The sequence below is a fragment of the Diadema antillarum genome, unplaced genomic scaffold (assembly GCF_040938485.1).
Source record: "Diadema antillarum isolate AM-2024a unplaced genomic scaffold, OU_Dant_1.0 seq00000063_RagTag, whole genome shotgun sequence".
Classification (NCBI taxonomy): domain Eukaryota; kingdom Metazoa; phylum Echinodermata; class Echinoidea; order Diadematoida; family Diadematidae; genus Diadema; species Diadema antillarum.
Window position 1 is genome coordinate 47,684 of NW_027271166.1, and position 22,412 is coordinate 70,095.

At 38.5% G+C, this 22,412-nt stretch overlaps 1 protein-coding gene across 1 annotated transcript; it reads left to right on the forward strand.

Moving 5' to 3' along the window:
- Nucleotides 1-2,298: 2,298 nt before the first annotated feature.
- On the forward strand, nt 2,299-11,493 carry LOC139725871 (mRNA turnover protein 4 homolog). Its single transcript, XM_071636949.1, has 7 exons — nt 2,299-2,326; nt 5,269-5,327; nt 6,642-6,745; nt 8,076-8,225; nt 9,149-9,300; nt 10,446-10,522; nt 11,329-11,493. The coding sequence occupies exons 1-7, from the start codon at nt 2,299-2,301 to the stop codon at nt 11,491-11,493; spliced, it is 735 nt and encodes a 244-aa protein (XP_071493050.1).
- The last annotated feature ends 10,919 nt before the right edge of the window (nt 11,494-22,412 follow it).

The window sequence follows — 22,412 nt, forward strand, 5'->3', positions numbered from 1 at the left end:
TGCAAAAGTTATGAATTTTTCAAATTTTTGTGTTGGAACCGCTGGATGAGGAGACTACTATAGCTTATGAGTCATATGCGTACAACAGTATAAAGAAAATGTAAAGAAAATTTAACATATTTTCACTTTTTTTCGCATAATAAAAGAGCACTTGACTTGCCTCTTTCTAAGGGCAGGGAGAATAATATTACCCATAACATATGTCAGTAAGGAGTCAAGGGAATGTGTACTTTTTTCAAAAGATGACATTTTGTGAAAATCTCTTTACATTTTCCTTATATTGTTGTACGCATGTGACATCGAAATTAGTCATACACTGCAGTAGTCTTCTCATCCAGCGGTTACTGCACAAAAACTTCAAAAATTCATAACTTTTGTACGGATTGTCCGATTTTCCTCAAACTTTCAATGATGTGTTCTACTAGCACTGCTACATTCTCTCAATCCTTATGTTTATGAAGGTGAACTTGTCCTTTAAGAAACATCTCAAAATCTAAGTATAGGGGGTTCCGGGGGTTCCGGGGGTTCCGGGACCCCCCCCCCCCCCCCCCCGTTTGCCAGCAGAAAAAAAAATGAGGAAATAAAAAGAAAAAAAAAAAGAGTCGCGGCACCCGCACCCCTCCCCCCCCCCCCCCCCCCCGCCAGCGGCATTGTATATCATTGTAGCAGGCAACAGCTCTGAAACTTTTTTTTTCTTTATTGTTGCTTGTCAGCTGATTAGACCTGGACGTGGCACCAGAAATATTTTTGTGCCCCGAATATTGAACATAAACTTGAACTGAAATATCCACTTTTTCTAAATTATTCTGAATCCTCCCATAAAAATCCTAGTTACTGGCCTAAAACATATCCCGAAAAGCTCTCGGCAAATCGGTTTATAGCAGTATAAAGATGGTTTAGAAGTTATGTATGCACTGCCCTTCTAATGATCTCTTATTCCACACTTTAGATCACAGAGATAGACATCAATTCACGTTCATTTAATCGACTGATCTCTATAAAAAGTATACTTAGAGAAAATTGTGGGGTTAACCACGTATGGGTCAGGTGCATATATAAGTTCTAAGCTATACTATCAAATTTACTTCATTTTAATTTGTAAAATGTTATTTTTCTGATGGGTTGGGTACAGAATGATTGGTTTTGTTAATGGCCATACGAAGAGTAGCGACAAATGCCAACTGGCAAATTGATTAGCAACGAAAGATAAATCCCTCTAAATTTGTAAAGTTTTCATGTCCGGAGCCTTTGCTAAAATATTTAAAAGGATGGTACAGTTTCGGTTGAGATGGGACTTCAGGTTTCCAACTTTTTTATGATGATTTTTTTTGAGAGAAAGAAATGCCTCTTATGAAATATAGAAGAGCATTTATTTATAATTCATAGGGGAATTCAAAGTCTTTTGATGAAATTTGGTTTTAAAATGGTGGAGATATACTTTGTTTTTGGATATAGCAGTATCACAACCATTTCAAAACTTATTTTCATCAAATAAACTTTGAATTTCTTTTGGAGTAGATGCTCTGTAACATTTCATAAAGTGGTTTCTAAATATCTCGCAAATTGTTAATGGCTGAATCATCACCTCAACCAATACTGTAAATTAAACCAAATATCACGTGGGATGATTAGTTGCGAGTGTGTGTCTATGTGTGACAATAGATGCATCCTTATGTTTGAAATTGTGCACATGATGATAAGATATCATTATCTTTACATTATTTCAGTTCTAAATCCAAGGCCCATCTCAAATCCTTCTCCGAAATGCGAAACAGACAGAATCGTACTCGTGAATGGGCAATGTCTCCCTCTTACGTCTAGTCTGGCCTACTGGTGAAAAAAAAAGCACTGATTGCAAGTGTCGGTAAGCACTATCTGGGCACCCGTCCCGCTTCATCATGAATATTCATCATCCCTATGTATCCGTAATACCGTGGAAATACGTAATTTTTTCATTTCCCGGCAGCGTTTTTACATTTCTCGGCAAAACTGAACATTTTTCCATCTCCCGGCGAGACGTTTTAACATTCCCCGTTGATGCAATTTTTCGAGATTTTCACATTTCCCGGCCATACGTTTTACACGTATCCGGCGTTCTGCCATTTACTAGTACAGTATCTTACTGCCTGATGAATATTCATGATGAAGCGGGACGGGTGCCCAAATAGTGCTTTGATTGCAAACAACAAGTGTGTGGTTCGCGTACACGTGTGTTGCGGGTTGATCGACAGTGTGACAGTGCGACTTCAAGATTGACTGTATTTTCTCTGTGACAGACATTTGAACCAATCAGACAAAATGCCAAAGTCAAAGCGAGACAAGAAAAGTAAGTGAATGCTATCCCTTATTTGCTCAATAAAATTAACCACAATTGGCACTCACAATCATGTGTGAAGCTGGAATGGAAAGAACAGTGATGATACCAGATGTAGCCCCATGCACTAGATATGGTGTAAGTTGTATGACATGATAACTACTAAAGTGTAGCCGGTAGGTAGGTGCATTTAATATATTTATGTGCATGTGATGTTTACTGATGTGTGTCCGAGTGTGGGCTGTCAATTATTATACTAGCTCAGTTTATGTCAGAATCTGCAGTTTGTATGTCTTTGTTTGTCTGTGTTTTTTGTTTACATTCGAATCATTCATACATACCACTGCACTTCAGTTCGGGAAACCCACTCACAAGGGGGGCCCCTCCTTATAAGTAACCCGTCCCCCTTATAAGTAACCCCGTCCCCCTTATAAGTAACCCCGTCCCCCTTATAAGTAACCCCCGGGGCACCCCTTATAAGGAGTCTCCACGCTTTTTTGCAATGCAACGCGAAAATGAAAGGACTGCGGCAATTCGCTTGATTATGTCCATAAAGCTTCACAAGTTTCCTAGTTACTCACGAAATTTGAGCAAAATCGGTTCGAGGCATCATATCTAAAATCATGGATTTAAATGCGATGTCAAACGACCCATGCAAATGCTGAAATGCGAGCGATTACTGGCGTGAGTGTCGCCAGGGGCGGCGGCGCGGCAATGCTTGAGTGCAGACGAGGTGGTAAAGCCACCTGAATGAACGAAAGTCTCCGTACTCAGTCGCCACGTCTGCACTCAAGCATTGCCGCGCCGCCGCGCCTGGCGACACTCACGCCAGTAATCGCTCGCATTTCAGCATTCGCATGGGTCGTTTGACATCGCATTTAAATCCATGATTTTAGATATGATGCCTCGAACCGATTTTGCTCAAATTTCGTGAGTAACTAGGAAACTTGTGAAGCTTTATGGACATAATCAAGCGAATTGCCGCAGTCCTTTCATTTTCGCGTTGCATTGCAAAAAAGCGTGGAGACTCCTTATAAGGGGTGCCCGGGGGGTTACTTATAAGGGGGACGGGGTTACTTATAAGGGGGACGGGTTACTTATAAGGAGGGGCCCCCCTTGTGAGTGGGTTTCCCGAACTGACTTGTTATTACATATGAGGGCACTGAGAGGGCCGAGTTTATACCAGCTAGGCTGAGTTTACCCATAAATACAGTACTGAATTTATGCACTTGTCAATGTAATGACGCACCCCACTACCCCCGGACATGGGTGCGTCATGGTCATTTTTTGACTGACCACACGGGGTTTTTGACGCACCCCCAAAGTCACTTTTTGACGGACCACACGGGGTTTTTGACGAACACCACAGTCACTTTTTTGACGGACAACACAGGGTTTTTGACGAACACCTAGGTCACTTTCTTGACGGACATCCTCGGTACATTTGACGCACCCCGTAAATACTGAAAGGATTTTTGCATACGCTTTATTCACGCAATTTCATTTTCTTTCGGTTCGTAAACACAATTTGTCAAAGTTTCGGCAAGTTTCCCTTACCCTGGCCCTGTAAGCACCGTACCGTCATTCACCGTACATCACTCTGCTGCTACGATATTCCGAATGTATGTGCATGCAATCCATAGTCACCTGGCCATGACTTGTCTGCAGATGCGCTGTATGTGCGCGGCCATTTCTAGTCCGGTTGAATGCAACACATGGACGATGTACGTTCGATGAGGAATAACGAGCACGCTGCTCACTTGCGAATTGCACAGCGTTAGCTAGCGAGTCGCGCACCACTAACACTCGACTTGCCTGCTACTATACTGCAGGTACGCGCAGTACGCACCACGCAACGGTATACCAAAGATCGTATACGGAATTCCGTATACGATCTTTGATTTTACTATTTAGTACTGTGAGGTTGAAATCATTATATCGCTAAACAGTCCGTCTGGCTTGAGATTGAGTATGCGTGATTTCATGAGTTTGTTGGAAAGAAAATGTGAGGAGAAAGGGTGGCTTTTAAATCATTTGCTTGCCAGATTCGGGCAAGCATTTTTCCCTCTCAGGCCTACTCCAAAACGCTTCCCGACTTTGATTTTCACTTGCCGCGGGAAAGCGCTCACTGTAAATTCACTCGCGGTACGTACGTGTATCCGGTACTGGTAGCGTGCAAAAATGCGTGCAGTTTTCCATAGCCAAGTGCATACCATGACGCACCCCTCGGTTCAGAATAATGCGTGTTATTTTCCATAGCCAAGTGACGTACCATGACGCACCCCTCGGTCAAAAATTTGACGACAATGATGGGATTTTGATGCACCTCTCGGTCAAAAATTTGACGGACATAGCTGGTAAAATGACGCACACCTGGGTCACAAATTTGACGGACCAAACGAGGAAATGACGCACCCATGTCCGGGGGTAGTGGGGTGAGTCATTACATTGACAAGTGCATTATGCACTGCTAGCAGATAAGTAAATCATTAGAAAGAGGCAATGGCCCTTTTTTTTAATGTGGTTGACATTTGTATGGCAAGTATGAATAAAAACGTTCACTTTTGTCAAAAATACCAAAATACAAATTACAATGTACTGACTTTGTACTTTTGTAACAAAAGAACACTTAATCCCATTCTTCAGGGAATGATGTGTAGTGTGTTACCATTTGACAGAAGTCATTATCATGCGTCATTGATGATTAGTTCTGTCATTTGAAATTGAGTTCTTACTAAATCCATGTCAGTGGAAAGCTGATGTTCAGTTTCCAAATTCATGTAGAAGGGAGAGTTCTTTGTACATATACCTTTCATGTGTGACTGCTATAGCCATAAAGGGACACTTTCTATGAGGGAAAATCAAAAACCATGCAACAGTAGCATCAAATCATATCCTTTTTTTCTGTGGTGTTTACTAATTTTTCTTTTCATGTGTAATTTCTTTTGTTTTAGTTTCATTAACAAGAACAAAGAAGAAGGGGCTGGAGACCAAGCAGAGCCTTATAGAAGAGGTAACTTTGATTTTGAATGTGCTCTGATTGTTGTTACATCACTTTCTGTTTCATGTCATTTCTTATTATAGAATGGGTAGCGAGAATCCTGCGATCTGATTGGTCGAGAGCTATGTGTTGATTTTTACTGGCCGCACGCTGAGTCACAGTGGTAAACATGTTATCGCGCACTTAGCAAGAGTACGCATACTTGTAACAAAGGTTCGCGCACTAAAGCAAGCGTTCGCGCACTCAGCTTGGCAATGCGTCCAGCAAAAACTGATGCATGGCTGGCCATGCATCCAGTAAAAACGGTAAGCACGGGTATGCATGCCCGTTACGGCAAGCCAAAAGGGAATGCATCTAGTAATTTTGTCATCGGGTAACACGATAGAAAAATGGGTTTTTGACAAGAAAATTACCCATTATATAAATCAGATGACGCACATGTCTTTTTGTGCGTCAGTCGGAATATAGTGTGCATGCGGTAACTATGGAATTTAGCCTAAACCCACTCGGCTTCGCCTCGTGGGTTAAGCATTCCATAGTTACCTTATGCACACAATTCCGACTGACGCACTCAGACCTGTGCGTCATTTGTAAACTGGTGGTGATGAAAAAACTACATGTATATAGGCCTATATTTTGCAGCTGTGCTGTGTGGTGTTGTAAATGACTACCAGTATTTAGTATGAGAAATAGTGTAAGAATGACATCAGTGGGGGGAATCAAAATGATTATAGTAAAAACACTTATACTAACTAAAGATGCAATGTTGCACTCAGGAACGCATGTAGTTGTTGTGCCTTTAATAATGCTTACTGGATGATTGTTTAGGTGCTAAATGTTACCTTTACAACAGTCAAATCATGTAAGATACGGTATGAGAATATTCAAGATCAAGCACTTGAAGTTTGATGATTGATTTTGCAATCAATTCTGTCATTTCATTTTGGAAAAGATCTCAAGACTGAATGAAATTACCTGAGTAATTTCCCACAAACTAACCAGTAGATGATAAGTCCTTATATGAAACATGTTTCTCCATTGCTTTCTCTATCTTTATCTTCCAGAAGATAAATATAATCTGTTCATAACATTGAAGGAATTCCCACTACGAAACATGTATGGTACTCTTCATCTGCATGATTATCTTCATGTTTCATTTGATCTGTGTATCTTATCTATAGATGAGGAGTAAATTGATAAACATTGTAATGAAATTGCAACAGATTTTGATTATCTTGTTTGATGTATATACATGAAAATCAGTCACTGCATGTGCATATATTTATCTAAATAATTGAACAATTGATGTATTCATTTATTTTTCAGATCAGGGATTGTGTCGACAAATATGCCAGGATCTTTGTGTTTTCAGTAGAAAACATGAGGAATAGCAAAATCAAAGATGTAAGGAACAGCTGGAAACACAGCAGGTATGTAATGAGCGAAGCAACCAACAATGCCTACACATAGTAGTTGTTGTTGTGGTAACCCCGGCGCGGGGCGCTGTGACCAGTAACAGCGCCACGAAGACTTCATATGCAATTTAGTGAGGTAATCAAGTGCACTGCGATGCTTGCAATTCAGTAAACAACTCATCGTTCAAAACGACATTTGGATTCACAACGAAAAGCCACATGTTGTAATAACATATTGTTGAATATTATAGGCAACTATGTATCACTCACCATTACCTCCAAAAACAAGATTAATCGTCATCATCTTTGAGACAATCTCCGCGAGATGTGAATCGCCATTTTGAACATATCACGTAAATAAAATGATCTGCGCATGCGCAAATGAATATTCATTTCAGTTCTCAGCAAGCCGTCCTGTTTTTTTTTTTCACCAACAAACATTGTGTATTATAACATGTGCTACGTTTTATCCATACCCGATCGACGGCAAGGCTGTTAGCGCATGCGCTGTGTAAGTTGTACTACGATACGAAGTGCAGAAAGACTAAAACCTCGAATAAAATCTTTCACTGGGCTATTAAAACAGATCGTATTGTAAATTGATTTCGGCGGCTCTTATTGTAAGTATCTTATCTAACAGTACGGCTATTATTTTCAGTGTAAAACCATGTATTTTGGTCTCTGGTCACCAAAATGCTAAGCCATATCAGGCTTTTCTTCGATAGCCGTAGGGCTGCCATGCGACCCCGACTCGGTACGGGTTGGGGTCACTGGTGCGGTTATTGTTGTGGTATCATGATTATGTGAGCACTTGGCTTGTCATACTCTGTTCTTTCCTATCACACTGCTCCTACCCTGTGATCTGCTGATACTACCATACTCACTGCTTGCACGGACCTACAGATCCACACTGGCTCTACTCGCCAATTGATCATAGTACTACACAACTGTTGGGTTCAACTCTGTTCATTTAGGTGGTATCCGCCCCAAACAATTCCACCTTACAGTGGAAATGAGTTTACAAGGAACTTATTCCAGAAGCATTCTCATGAATTGTACAGATAATGAGATTGTAGCCAATGTACACCAATTCGGTTTCGATGACCTGTACCCCTTGCACTGCTAGTGGTGTTATATCGGTTGCTGTGGCTGGGGACTAATGGTGAACAATCTGTGGTGTTACTGTAGGATTTCATACTGGCAGTTTTAAAGAAAAAAAAAAGAATTCTTTATATCAAGGAAAGAATGATAGTGCGTAATCAACTTCTCTGACGTTGAGATATTTGTCCTAGCTTATATTATGTCGTATCTTTAAGATTATCATTAGATTTGTTTTTGTCTTCAGATTTTTCTTTGGCAAGAACAAAGTGATGATGGTAGCCTTGGGCAAGAGTTCGCAGGACGAATACCGGGACAATCTTCACAGAATCAGCAGGAAGCTGCTGGGCAACGTGGGATTGCTCTTCACCAACCAGACGAAAGACGAGGTCGTAAGGTGAGAAATATGCTTCAGCCCTCCGCATGAGGTCCCGCTATGTGGAACATGTGTGCCATATATAGCAGCTCCCTCTCCTCCCCCCTCAAAAAAAAAAAAAAAAATAGCAGAAGATCAGAAATGATTACATGAAGACTATGTAGATTGTATGTGTGTTTGGGTGCATTTAAATCGAACTTTTCTGGGTAGAAACATGGCTTTGAAACCGTGTTTTGTGGTTTTAAGTTTGCCATAAATGGTAGTCGTAATTACAAACACGGTTTTGAAACATGGTATTGAAATGCACTGTGGAGGTGCAATTCAAAACACTAGAAGCAAGGTTTTGAAAGTCTTAAACGCAACTGTGATTTTAAACACAGCTTATATTGTGTCATAGTTGCGCGCTCCCTGTTTGACCAATCAAACTGCCACGGGACAAACTGCACATGATAAAATGCACTATGGCACAGTCTTAGATTCAGCACACCGTGCCGCCACGACACGTACACGCACGAGCAACTCACAACCACGCACAAAAACACTGCATATCGTGCTGAAAAACCAGAAAGCAACACAACAACAACAACAAAACCAGAGTGAGCCAGAAACGCACTCGGGATAAACTCTTATAAATGCTTCTCTGTCAGACCATGTTTCAAAACCATGTTCTGTGGTATGCAAAATCTTATGATGCAGCCTTAGCCTAACTTGGAACCTAGTGAGAAATCTGTCTAAAGTGGTTAGGTTCTTTACCAATCAAGTCTTGGAGCAAAGTTGTAAAGCAAGCAGATGTAATGTCCACCACCATGCATACAACCTCTTCACCAACAGGGATATGAATATTGTTCCACATAAGAATATTTGCCCCTCTTACAAACCTTCTCAGAATTCTTGTGTTTTGAACGTTTATTATGATTGATGTATCTGAAACTTTTCACTTGTAGCTACTTTGAGACATATTCAGAAGCCGACTATGCACGATCTGGCAATGAGGCCACAGAGACGGTAGTGTTAGCGGAGGGCGCCCTCGAGGACTTCCAGCACTCCATGGAGCCGCAGCTTCGCCAGCTAGGTCTCCCCACAGCCCTCAGGAAAGGTGGGTGTACTGTTTGGTCATAGCACGCCCCTCTCCCTTCAACATGTAGACTGCTTGTAAGACTACTGGTTGTCATCACTTAAAGGTCTTGTTTACCTTTGGCAGCAGTGATTTAAAACATTTTCAAGATATGACATTTAATGCATATGTGTAGGTCTGTTGTACCACAAAACATCCAATCGTATAAAATTTTCGCAATAAAGCCTAAAATATAAGGAGATATCTGTATTTTTCTCAATACACCGTAATTGTAGATGGTTTAGTCTTGGAAACATTTTTATTATAACTATTGTTCACATTTTGTATATTGTAACAATACTTAACATCGATTTTACCGATTCAAATTTTTACAGTGGTTGTTTCTATTCCTAACTCACATTTTAGAACTATTTTAAAGCACTAATGCTGGGTTTTTGCTTCATCTGCAAATGGTAAATTATGCCTTTAAGTGTGTACATTGACAGCCTTTCTGTAGCATTGGCTGAGTGGTTAAAGGCATTCTTGCTCTTACTTTCACTACTATATGCACCGTATGTTTACAGAGTCTAATTTTTCATGAATCATGACTTCCCGACAAGTACACAAGTGGTTAGATAGTGGAGTATTGTAGTGAACACAGAAATATATGTCGCATTCTTGCATACTTGTCGGGATCACAGTTAATGTTTTCGCATGTTGTCAAATTTGCAAATAGCACCCAACTCATGAAATTTGCAAAAATAAAAACCCTGAGAAATATATGGCATATAAGGTATCACCCTTACTCATATGACAAATCATATTACCATTTCTCCTCTTCCTAGTCCCGATACAATCACAGTTACTACCACTACAATATTTTATTTCTTCCACAGTTGTTGCAAATATTACTGCAATCACCCCTTCATAGACTACCAATCACTTTTATTGATACCACCAACAATATTTATTCTGCTGTTACTACAGCCATGACCACAAACAATGACTGCTGTCATTGATTGTAATCTAACATGAACAGTTCTTCATTTTACTGAATAGTTGGCTGACTGCATAGAATCAGTAAACAATGGTCACAAGTATTTGGAACAAAATGTATGTGGTAGCGATGGTGAGATACTGTTTGTACGTGGTGTAATGGTTGCGTGTCATTTTTTCTAATTGTACAGGTGTCATCCACCTCACGTGTGAACACACAGTATGCAAACTTGGAGACACACTGACACCGGAACAGGCCAGGATATTGGTGAGTAAACTCCAAATACCATGTGTTCATACTGGTGACAAGACATTTACTAGTGCGATTTTCTCCAAGGACTTAGGATTAGGGTTAGGGTGGTGGTAGGGTTTTAGGTTTAGTTTTATGTGAGGGTTAGGATTAGGATTAGGGTTGGGGTTATTCTTGTGGGTAGAATTTATGTTTGGCTTAGCGTGCAGATATTTCATGGGAGCAATTGTCACTGGAGCAAATGTCAAAGAACTGTTCATACCAACTGGTAAGAATGGTGATGTGAGGATCAAAGGGATGATGGTTCAAAATCAAATTCAGTGTTGTGATAGCTATACTAATTGATGAGAAAGTAATATGAGAACTGAAATAGCAATAATATGAGTATGTGATTTTCTCCACATTGCATTACAAAGTTTCATCATTTGTTTTTTCATGTATTTTCAGACTTGATGATGAAAGTTGGACTATTCTTATGTTTGTTTCCTTAATTGCCTGTTTTACAGTGGATAAAATTGTACTTGTGAAAGGGGGAAAAATGGACATACTTCATTATTTTCTGTTTACATGGGTTACCCATCTCTCTTTAACATTGCAGCTTATCCAGCCCCATATTCTTGACTACAAATTGGAAAATACTATTATCAATTTAGATACTTTGAGTTTTAGGTCAGTGCTAAAATGAAAGATTTTTCACTTGCACGGAATCACATACAAATAAATCATGTAGATGTATGTTCATCAATTAGTTCACAGAGTACCTGGTGACTTAATTTAGTTCTAACTCTCATTATCTTTGCTTTCCCCATGCTTTCTCACATCAGAAACTATTTGCAAGACCCATGGCAGAGTTCCGCGTCAAGCTGGTGGCGTGTTGGTCGAACGACGGTTCGTACGAGGACTTGAAGGCAATGGAGCCCAAGGGCAGGAGTGATGGGGATGATGATGATGACGACGATGAGGATGAAAACATAGATGATGAGGACTAAGAAGCCACCAAGGGCAGGTCAGACTCCTGTACAGACTCGTGGCTAGATGTCCACTTGTGACATTGATACAACTGGAATGATACAGAGACTGAATTCTGTCAGACATGCCGCAAGTCCACTCGCAAGATGCCTGTACTTAGCAGCCATCATCTTGTGCATTACTTCTTCTCCAGGTCTTGGAAATCCTAAGATCAGTGGTTGGTGCATTCAAGCGTTTTCTCTCATAGAATGTTGGCGGAGACTGTGAAGTGAAGGGAAAGCTTGTTTTTGGGGGGGTTTTTGTCCTCTTCTTGTCAAGGTATGGTGGAACCTGGTTATATGAAGTCGGAGACAGCAAAACCCTCCTATGCTGAGGTGATTACACAGCTCCCAACCCATCATTATACTTTGTTTTTATTTTGTTTACCCTGATATAACAAGGTAATTGTCATGGTTTCTAAGTCCCTGTTACGGTGAGGTTTCCCTATACATGTTGTCACAGTCCACCAGAAAGAAAGTCTTAAAAAAACAATACCAACTTCTTCGCAGTTCCGTCATCCTCGCCTATTATTTGTTATGATAATATGATGTGCTTTCGGTGTCACATGAGTTCAAAATTGTTTGGAATAAAAAGATTTTGATTTGGACAAAATCAAACCTCATGTATAGGTCCAACATTGATTCAATGTTAGCATGGTTCTTATATTGAATAGAATGGTGTCAGGATATTATGGCATGCAACCCCCTGTTTTGCCTGTTTATGGGAAGTAAACTTTCCTTACAGTTTCTGCATACTTTCTTTAAGGGAATCAAAATTGTCCTATTGATCGTCTAACCCAAAACTTGTTCTCCCATCTGATGTTTCATCTTGACTCATCGCTTGAATCTGGGGATATGATTTTGTGCTAAGATGGAGATATGGCTGAAATGACACTGTTCCTGCTGTGGAGTCCACAGTGCATTTCAAAGGAGTGCAGAAAATGCAGGTTGCTTTCATTGTGGCAAATGAGAGTGATGTATTCCAGTTGTAACAGTTCCATGACATTTGCTCCTGCGGCAATTGTTCCCATAAAATATCTGCACGCCAAGCCAAACATAAACTCTACCCACAGACATTACCCCAACACTAATCCTAATCCTCACATCAAACTTTCACTTCACCTGAACCCAAACACTAACCCTAACCCTAAACCTAAGTCCTTGGAGAAAATACGACCAGAGCAATTGTCGCAGGAGCAAATGTTGTGTCACCAGATGTAACACAATGTCCTGTGCAAATTTCAAAGCAAATTATAGAACAAAAGAACATACATTGCATCCCGAGTTGTCCACGATAATGTTAGTCTGTGCTTTAAGGTACTTCAGTGTTGCAACCAATACAACATTTTATTCAGATAATTTTTATTCATTCCATTTTATGTTGGCATTAGAAACGACATGTTTCGAAGCCTGCTCAGGTCTTGCTTCCTGGCCATAGAAGGTAGGTCATGGCAAGGCACAGCTCATAATTTCCTCTGAATGAGAATGGAACAAGTGAAGAGCAGACTCACCAGCCTCCCCTACCTCACCCCTCCCCCTCCCCCCCCCCCCCCCTAAAAAAAAAGAAGAGGAACAGGCAAAGAGGTGATTGATAAAAATTGGATAAAGAATTTGTATGCATTGACAAAAGGAAGTAAATATTCCTTTGTAGAGGAACTTCAAGAAAAATAATGTCCTTTGTATCTTTGTATTTGTATTATCCTACCACATGTAGAATCAATCTTTTAAGTAACTTTTGACTACTTGGTAGATCTTTCAGACATTGCAGAATTTGCCCGAGAAAAAAAAAGAAAGTTGTCTTTATCATCTACATCATAGATATGTTGTTAAAGGCATGAATTTAGTTTATATCAATGATGATTTCAAAAAGAAAATGGGTGTATTTGATTCAAAGAGACTCAGAGCACTGAGTTTGTTAATGTGGAATGTAAATCTTTGCTGGAAGTGCAACACACATACCTCAATATTGGTTTACCTTGTTGTTTTCCTTTTCTTTTGTATAAGAAACAGTTTTCTTTTTTTTTTGCCTTTTAATGTGCAAAAGTATATTGTTCTTGATGTACGAACATGAAAGACATTGAAGAAAAAAAATTAAACTGAAAATATTCCGTTGAGGACATTTTACATGTATATAAAATAAGGAACAGGATTTGAAACATTTAATTGATTTGAATTTGAATTGAATTGAATTGAATTGGTTTATTTTTACATGACCGGCAAAGGAGCATTGAATGTTTATAAACAAGCAACCCCTTGTGTGGACCAGGCAAATGAGGATAAAGTGCCTTACCTAGGGCCACAACTGCTGCAGCCAGAAACATTGTAATTGATAGTCCATGGTCTTCTTTCACTGAGCTGCATTGGCACCACAAACATGGGAAAGGCAGCCATTTGGCAAAGCTGTTAGTATGCCAAGTAAGATCATTTCATCAACAATTTATATGGTAATGACCCTCATGCGGCTCTTTTCAGCTCCTCTGTTCACTTCCAGATCTGTTCCTCTATATCAGCCAGTCCCATACTCGCAGACCTCCCAACCATTTTGGATTTTGGAGGAAAGATTCTGAATTTTGACAATTCCTAGCTCTTGATTCAACAGGAGTCTTGCAGTCTTGATAATTTTACTCACACACTCCTTTGGGAACTGCACTTTCTTTCCTACCTTTGAACCAAATCATCCCTATTTTCCAATTGGAAAGGTTGGGAGATCTTTATTTGTATGAGAATGACTGTGTAATGGACCTAAAATAAGTGATCTACTTCATCTCACCTTACTTACCTATCCATTTACTTTTGCCAATCTAATGCCAGTCAGAATCAGCCCCAGCAGTTTAAAAAGTTCTTTGAACTCTGGTTGCCCCGGCAACCACTCGGAGCGCGTTTCCGCGCTTCCCTTTTGCACTCAGACCACTCTGAAAAATATATATTTTATTGCATATCGAGTAAGATGTCATGTTGTGAAACAATGAGTTTTCTTTGTGTGGGTTACACAGAACATGTCGCGGCACTACTGTCAGTGGAAAGAGATGCTGTGAGGCAAATATAGATAGATAGAAAGATATAGATAGATAGATAGATAGATAGATAGATAGATAGATAGATAGACAAATAGATATATAGATAGGTAGACAAATAGATAGATAGACAAATAGATGGAGAGATAGATAGAGAGAGAGAGAGAGGGAGATGGAGAGGAGAGTAGTGCATCCTGTTTGGTGTTTTAGCGAAGGATTTCTGTCAACATTGGTGTACATCTGAATACGTCATATACATCTAGTTGATTAACGACAAGATGATATGAGAGATATTGTACAAGGTTTATATAGCATGCTATCTCTTCCTCTCCCTCTTTCCTCTTTAGTGTGTATATATATATATATGTATATATATATATGTATATATATGCATATATATACATATATATACATATATATATACATATATATACATACATATATATATACATATATATATGTATGTAAATATACATGTATATATATACATATATATATACATATGTATATATACATATATATATACATATATATGTATATATATGTATATATATGTATATATATATATATATATATATATATACATACACACACTCTCAAAAAAAAAAAGAAGTGAAAATGTTCTCTCTTGAAGGAGTGAGTAACAGATAAAGAGCGAGTTTAGAGTGAAATTGGAATACGAGAGATCGATCCTGACTGAAACGTATGCGGTGTCTCATTGTGAAGCATATACACGATATAATATATAACAATAATAAATATGAGGAAGAAATCAAGTTTGAGGAGGACGTTGCTCTCTACTGTTCCCTTTAATCGAGCTTTCGGCCTGTCGTGGCCTTCATCAGGATTCTCTTGGTAGATCCTGATGAAGGCCATGGCAGGCCGAAAGCCTGGTTCAAGGGAAAAGTAGAGAGCAACGTCCCTCTGAAACTTGTTTCCCCCCATATATATATGTATATAATTATGTATATTTGTGTATATATGTATGTGTGTGTGTGTGTGTGTGTGTGTGTGCGTTGTTTATACATATATTTGTATATACAAGTATATGTATATGCATATTAGTAAAGATGTAAGTAGGACCCTACATTTTGTATATATGGCACACATATGTTATACGAATTGTATGTACATACTGTTTAAGGCACAAGTGGAAGAATGAACTCGGAAAATAAGTAAAAAGCATGAATTATCACTCGAAAGGACCAGGTGAAAAAAACAAGCAAAACAAAACAAAACAAAAACCAGAGTAGCACAAGTTTGTTGGGATGATAGTACCTCCAAGGTTACAACAGCAATGCATATCCATCACTCTTTCTTAACCCTTCCTGTGCCAGGGACTTTTGATAGTGTGTAGAATGCTGTGGGGATTTTCTGTACCAATCGGAACTCAAATCACACGAAGGGTTAACGGACACTTTCCCTGATTTAATATTTGATGATGGCGTTCCGACCTTTACCAGAACGGGTAAGGCGCCGCGGCGCCATTCAAAGCACGCATGCTGAATTATACTGGTATCGAATTGATCAAATCTCACTGCGCCAAAACTACACGCAGTATTGTATTCTTGGCGCCATGCCTATATGGAGCGCGCTCATGTTTCCCCAATATTCGATGCTAACACACTAGTCTGATTAACACATGAAAGTCAAACGAAGGAAGAGACAACCAACTGTCACGGATATGAATTCGTCGACCTTGAACAATCAGTCTGTGCATGTGCGTATGCATACAGAAACAGAAAAGTATGTAAACATATTCATGCACACACACACACACACACACACACACACACACACACAAGCGTATACTATGATATTCACACGATGCGTCACATCTATTAATAATAAAGAAGATGGTATTGATAATGAAGACAATTTTGTCGTCAGCATAATAAGTGTATATTATGATCACAGCAACAAAGATATTAATAGTAAAACAATAACATTCGAAATAGATGACAATAGTGAATCAATGCAACAACAACAACAAAAAATCACGGTTTCATTCTTTTCACGATAATTTGATGTGATCCGTCCGAGTGGTTAATAAATCATTAAAAGTACAATTCTTGCCAATGATGTGGTTTTAAGGAATAGATTTAATTCAATATTCTAAGGTTTGTTCCCCCTCCCCCCCCCCCTTTCCAGGAGACTGTATGGGGATTTCGCGGAGTAACAGCGAGCATAGGAGACATTGTGTCAATCTTAATTCTCACATCCGTTCAAGTAACTATGCACCTCGCCAGCAGAGCACGTTCCTGTCAATCCATAGATGTGTTTACTTACGGGGCAATAATAATGCATATTGTTTCCTCGTGGTTTGCGCTTGAATCAGTCACGTGACGTTCCACTTCCCACCCGTAATAGGTCCGTCACTCTCCTCACCCCACGTTAGATTACATCCCTTCCTCCCCTCACGCGCTGATGGTGTTGGTCAAGTCAATATTATACAGTCAATATAATATTGCATATCCTTTGATGGGTTTCCTTCTGTTATCAGAATAATATGATTTACTCTGCCGCCATACATTCATTAAAGGAACTACGCAGTGCACAATAATGTATGTTGACTTGCATTGATTCATAATACCCTGATCATATTGTACTCACGTGGCCAAATGAATATCTAAATACATTATGTGTCATATATTTTCTGACAATATTTCTACTGTATTTTCTTCAAATTACTTGAATACACCCCAAATAAAAACAATCCTTATAATAAACTAAGATTCTGCCAGTGACACTTACATCGTCAGCTGTTAATCATTGCTACCAGTGGCGGATCCAGAGGGGGGCGCAACCGGCGCACGCCCCCCCCCTTATTTTTCGTAAAAAACAAAAGAAATAAAAAGAAAAACAATGAAATAAAACCCGGAAGTGGCACCAGAAATATTAGTCACGCCCCCCCCCCCCCTTTACAGAATTCCTGGATCCGCCCCTGGCTACAGTACTTATAGAATTAAATCATTTACTAAGGAATATTTTCCTTGATGATACAGTAAATTCCTTGGTTTTATTCTCGATAATAAACTCAACTGGAATCTAAATTTTGATTATATATATCGGATTATCTAAAAAAATATATAAATGTTGTAAAATAGTCAAATTTTGTCTTCTACCCTTTTAATGATATACTCTACTTCGTAATTACTTTTACTTAACCTATATGGTAAAAAAAGCAATACTCGCCTAAGGAAACACATATTCCTCATTAACCAGAAATAATATTACTATTACAGAAAAATCATGGAGATGCCATTCTGATTTTCTATTAACAAAATAACATTTTAAAGATCATTGATTCGTATACTTTGCATTTTAAATTTTATGCGAATTAATGCGCAATTTCCTCCGCCATTTTCTCCCACTTGTATTCGATTCCATGTTCGTAAAAAAAAAAAATAAAACTGTCCATTCATATCCTTTCCGGCGATCCAATTAATTTCACATACCTAATTTTACTAGGACTATTTTTGCAAAACCTATATATTCTTTTTACGGCCCCTTTGACCTTCCAACTCCTCTGCCTTCGCCTCTTTTCCTGTCTTCTTCAGTCTCTTTATGATATTCCTTCCACGCTAATCCTTTTTTCCCCCTTCTTTATTTCTATAAAAAGAGCTGCCTTGTATTTGTTTGTACTTTTATTTCTTTTTGTCTTTATTTTTCCTTTTAATGGCATTTTTCGTAGTTTTGCTGGTTCAGCAATTATTTACTAGGTCAATTCAATTCAATTCAATTCAATTTATTCCCACAAATCTGAAAAAAAAAGACAATTACATTGTACATCACAGCATACAAGGGGCATCATAAAGGCAAATGAAAAATATACAAAACATAGGCTTTATATCAAGTTATTGTTTATTAGGAGACTGCAAACTATACAAGCTGTGCTGTATAGCTGTCCCTCCATTTCAAATCAATATTCATTTTATATTTGTCACAGAAGAAATGGGCCATTTATTGCATTTCAATTCATATTATTTTCCCTGATTACAATTCTATATTCATTTTGTGCACTTATATACATGTATATTCCTTTTGTTTGCTTGTTTCTCTGTTTTGTTTTGTTTTGCAGTTGCATTGATAACAAAATAAATGAAACGACATTGGAATGCACCTTCTCCTATAACAGGCATTTCAATTCATAGTATTTTCCCTGATTACAATTCTATATTCATTTTATGCACTTTTTTATACTTGTATATTCCTTTTGTTTGCTTGTTTCTCTGTTTTGTTTTGTTTTGCAGTTGCATTGATAATAAAATAAATGAAACGACATTGGAATGCACCTTCTCCTATAACAGGCATTTCAATTCATAGTATTTTCCCTGATTACAATTCTATATTCATTTTGTGCACTTATCTATACATGTATATTCCTTTTGTTTGCTTGTTTCTTTGTTTTGTTTTGTTTTGCAGTTGCATTGAAAATAAAATAAATGAAACGACATTGGAATGCACCTTCTCCTATAGCAGGCATTCAGGTTAGGGGATGGGGTTCAGTTGGGTACTGGGTTGAGAGACTATATACGAGGGATGCATTAAGATTGGTCGAGATAAGACATAATCACGTACCTTCAGCTGCAATGCACAAATGACGACAAAAATCCACTAGCAAAGCTCGCCCACCAGTCATCCGCCTCCCTCCCCCCCCCCCCGCCTCCTTCCCCACTGTCTAATGTGCGACATGCGCCATGCATTGTCAACATCCACCTGGTCCCCCTGATCATGTTGATAATCAAAGTGTGCGTGCGCGGCTAAATAATGTCACAGCGTGTTATAGAGCTGTCAGGTTTAGTTTTAGTGTGTGGTTTTTAATCTTTAATCTATCCTGGGAACCGAGAAGCTATTTCATCGTGTCGACGGAAACGAAACATTTATGTCTGTTACACGCTCGTCCACGGTTTTGTGTAAATGGCCATTATTTGGACGTAATGTCGGGATCAGTCGGTGAATTATCCACTCGATAACAACATCATTCAGATTTATATGGATACGGATGTGGATAATGATAGATAATATTTACTGTAATTATGTCGATACGATAACGATAGGATTGATCTCTTTCCTTGCCGTAATGGCAAAAATATAAATATTTATTGGATCTTACGATGAAAGTCATACAAGAAGTGAAAATCATTATTATAGTGATTGATATTGCTGATTGTAATTATATACTGATAATTCAAATCAATAAACTATGATTTAATTTATGGCTGTATAAAAGCGTGAGTTTAGCACGGCAAAAAATAACGTTACAAGTCAGTTGAATCGTGTGTTTGTGTGTGCTTGTGTATATGTGTTTGTATGTTTGTTTGGGTGTGTTTGTGTCTGTGTGTGTGTGTGTGTGTGCGTGTGTGTATCTGTCAATAATGATACATACGCACCTCTTCTAATTAGGCCGACTCTTCTTCAGCTCTGTGAAGATGATTTGTCCCTGCGTGACTATATTTTGAACATGCTGGGCCATTTAGAATTTGAGCATTATTGCCCCGTCCATCATTGTTATTATCATTTTATTCGTAAAAAACAGCAAAAATTATGTAATCCAATCATTTTTCTTCTTATCATCGTAATTATTCTTACAAGTTTAATCCAACTTCCAATAACGTTGAAAATGATATGAACATTGACGGTCAATTTTATATCATTATCATTATTATTATCATTATTATCATTATTATTGTCTCTATCTTCACAAGATATCTTTTGGAGATCAATATCACGTCAAGTTCCATCCTGGAACCTTAGACTTCTAGTAATTTTCTCAGGATTCGCGCCGTCCCCAGCAATGCTGCTTTTTGGAGCGTTTGCACTCGATCGGGCACACCCACATCGTCCAAGTGCCGTCGCAGCTGCTTTGGCGTTGTTCCGAGTGCTCCAACGACAATAGGGATCACCTTCGTTTTCAAATTCCACAGGCGGCGAAGTTCTCTGGCAAGGTCCTGGTACTTTTCTGTCTTTTCCTTCTCCTTCTCGGCTACTCTGCTGTCTCCGGGTACCGCGACATCGACGATCGTGCACATCTGTCGAGCCCTTTCTACGACGATGATATCCGGACGCCTATGCTGCATGATATTGTCAGTTTGAACATCGAAATCCCACAGGATTTTAACTTGGTCATTTTCAGAAACTTTCTGTTTTAATAATAATAATAATGATAATGATAATAATAATAATAATAATAATAATAATAATAATAATAATAATTATTATTATTATTATTATTATTATTATTATTATTATTATTATTATCATTATCATCAACATCATCATCACCTTCATCATCATCATTACTAGTATTGTTGTTATTATCATTATTATTATTATTATTATGATCATCATTACCATTGCCATCGTATCATTTTATCGTACTCTAGATGAAACTATTGATAAATAAAGTTTGGATCCGGGTTGATGTTTAAGTTTAACGTTTCAGGTTTTGTGTTTAGATTTTATGTGATTAGTGACAAGCCTGCCCGTCGACATCGTCGTCCAATTCTTGCCCTATTTTATTGCAGCTGGACTCATTATTACAGAGCGTTGCAGCCGCGAAAAAGCTTTTTGGGATTTATTGCACAAGTTAATATAACTCACAGCGATTACCGACCCAGAATTCAGTTTGGGTAACGGAAATGTTTTGACCAGAGTGAACTGCGATGTGCAATGAGGTAGCGCGCCTAATTGCTCTCAAATTGGTGTCACACTAAACGGTTGCCAGGTAACGATCCGCACTTGTAAACAACAATAAAGAGGCTAAGATAGCCAATTTTACTGGAAGTCTTGTGTTTTAGTTACTTTGTACAGCCGCGAGAGGACAGATCATAAATCTTTTTACAGCTGCAAGTAGGTGAAACCTACGGCGGAGGAGGTTATTTATTTATCATTTAATTTTTTTTTGTAGTCCAATTGCAATGACATGCACAGGAGCTCTCGGGGACTTTCTCCTAGGATTTGACAAAAGGGTGTCTGTATGTGTATGTCTGCGTGAGTGCGTGTGTATGTGCAAACTCTGCTCTTCACACACTCATATTATTATTTTTTTTTAAACCCGGCAGGTGATAATTATGGCACACTGTTTGAATCAAGCTAGTGTTCAGTCAGGGAAAATAATGTTTTGGGAAAAGGAGAGTGATGAATTGTATTGGCAGTAATAATAATAGTAACAATAAAGTCGCAATAGAGGAATGCATTAAATACCAATATCCTTGGTTTTTATTCACAATTCAAATTTTCGGGGGCCTCCGCCTCCTTCGTCAGGGATGAAAGTGCTTATGAATTTTCACAGTGATATTAACAATATGGCATTATGTCATGTTACACTATATCATAATCACCATTATGATTATTATACTAACATATCTTAAATTCTCCTTGAGTGTATGACCAAAGGGCGTGATGTTAACGTTATATAGCACGAATATATTTTGCTAGATATTGAGGATATCATCGGCATCGGCGTCCAAGGCGACGACGAAGAGATGAAGGCCTCTTCAAAATAAAGAGGATTGGTAGGTAGGAATAGTTTGGCCAAAACAGTTTTTGCTCATTTCAAACTTGCGATTATGCTCTCACTGTTTGTGAGTATATGAAAGATATATATATAATATATTTCATTCACTTTATTCACGTATACTATATAGCATTCAATCAAACCATGTTTGCAGCATTTTTTGACCTTGCATTATTCAGTATGCAGTCAAATACACAGCTCCGCATGCGTATTGATCAATTTGGGCCAGCACTGATACACAATTATCATCTGAACATTTAATCTGCGAAAACTCAGTCGGCTCATTCAACTCATTTGATCCAACATTTTTGAGAATCTTGAGAAGAAGATCACAGAGTCTTGTATCCGGATTGATTTCGCTTTTAATT

Bases quoted from the DNA above. Each gene is read 5' to 3' on its own strand.
- LOC139725871 (XM_071636949.1), top strand. From the start codon at position 2,299: ATGCCAAAGTCAAAGCGAGACAAGAAAA. The intron at 6,746-8,075 runs GTATGTAATGAG...TTTTGTCTTCAG, and splicing joins AACAGCTGGAAACACAGCAG to ATTTTTCTTTGGCAAGAACA. The intron at 8,226-9,148 runs GTGAGAAATATG...TTTCACTTGTAG, and splicing joins ACGAAAGACGAGGTCGTAAG to CTACTTTGAGACATATTCAG.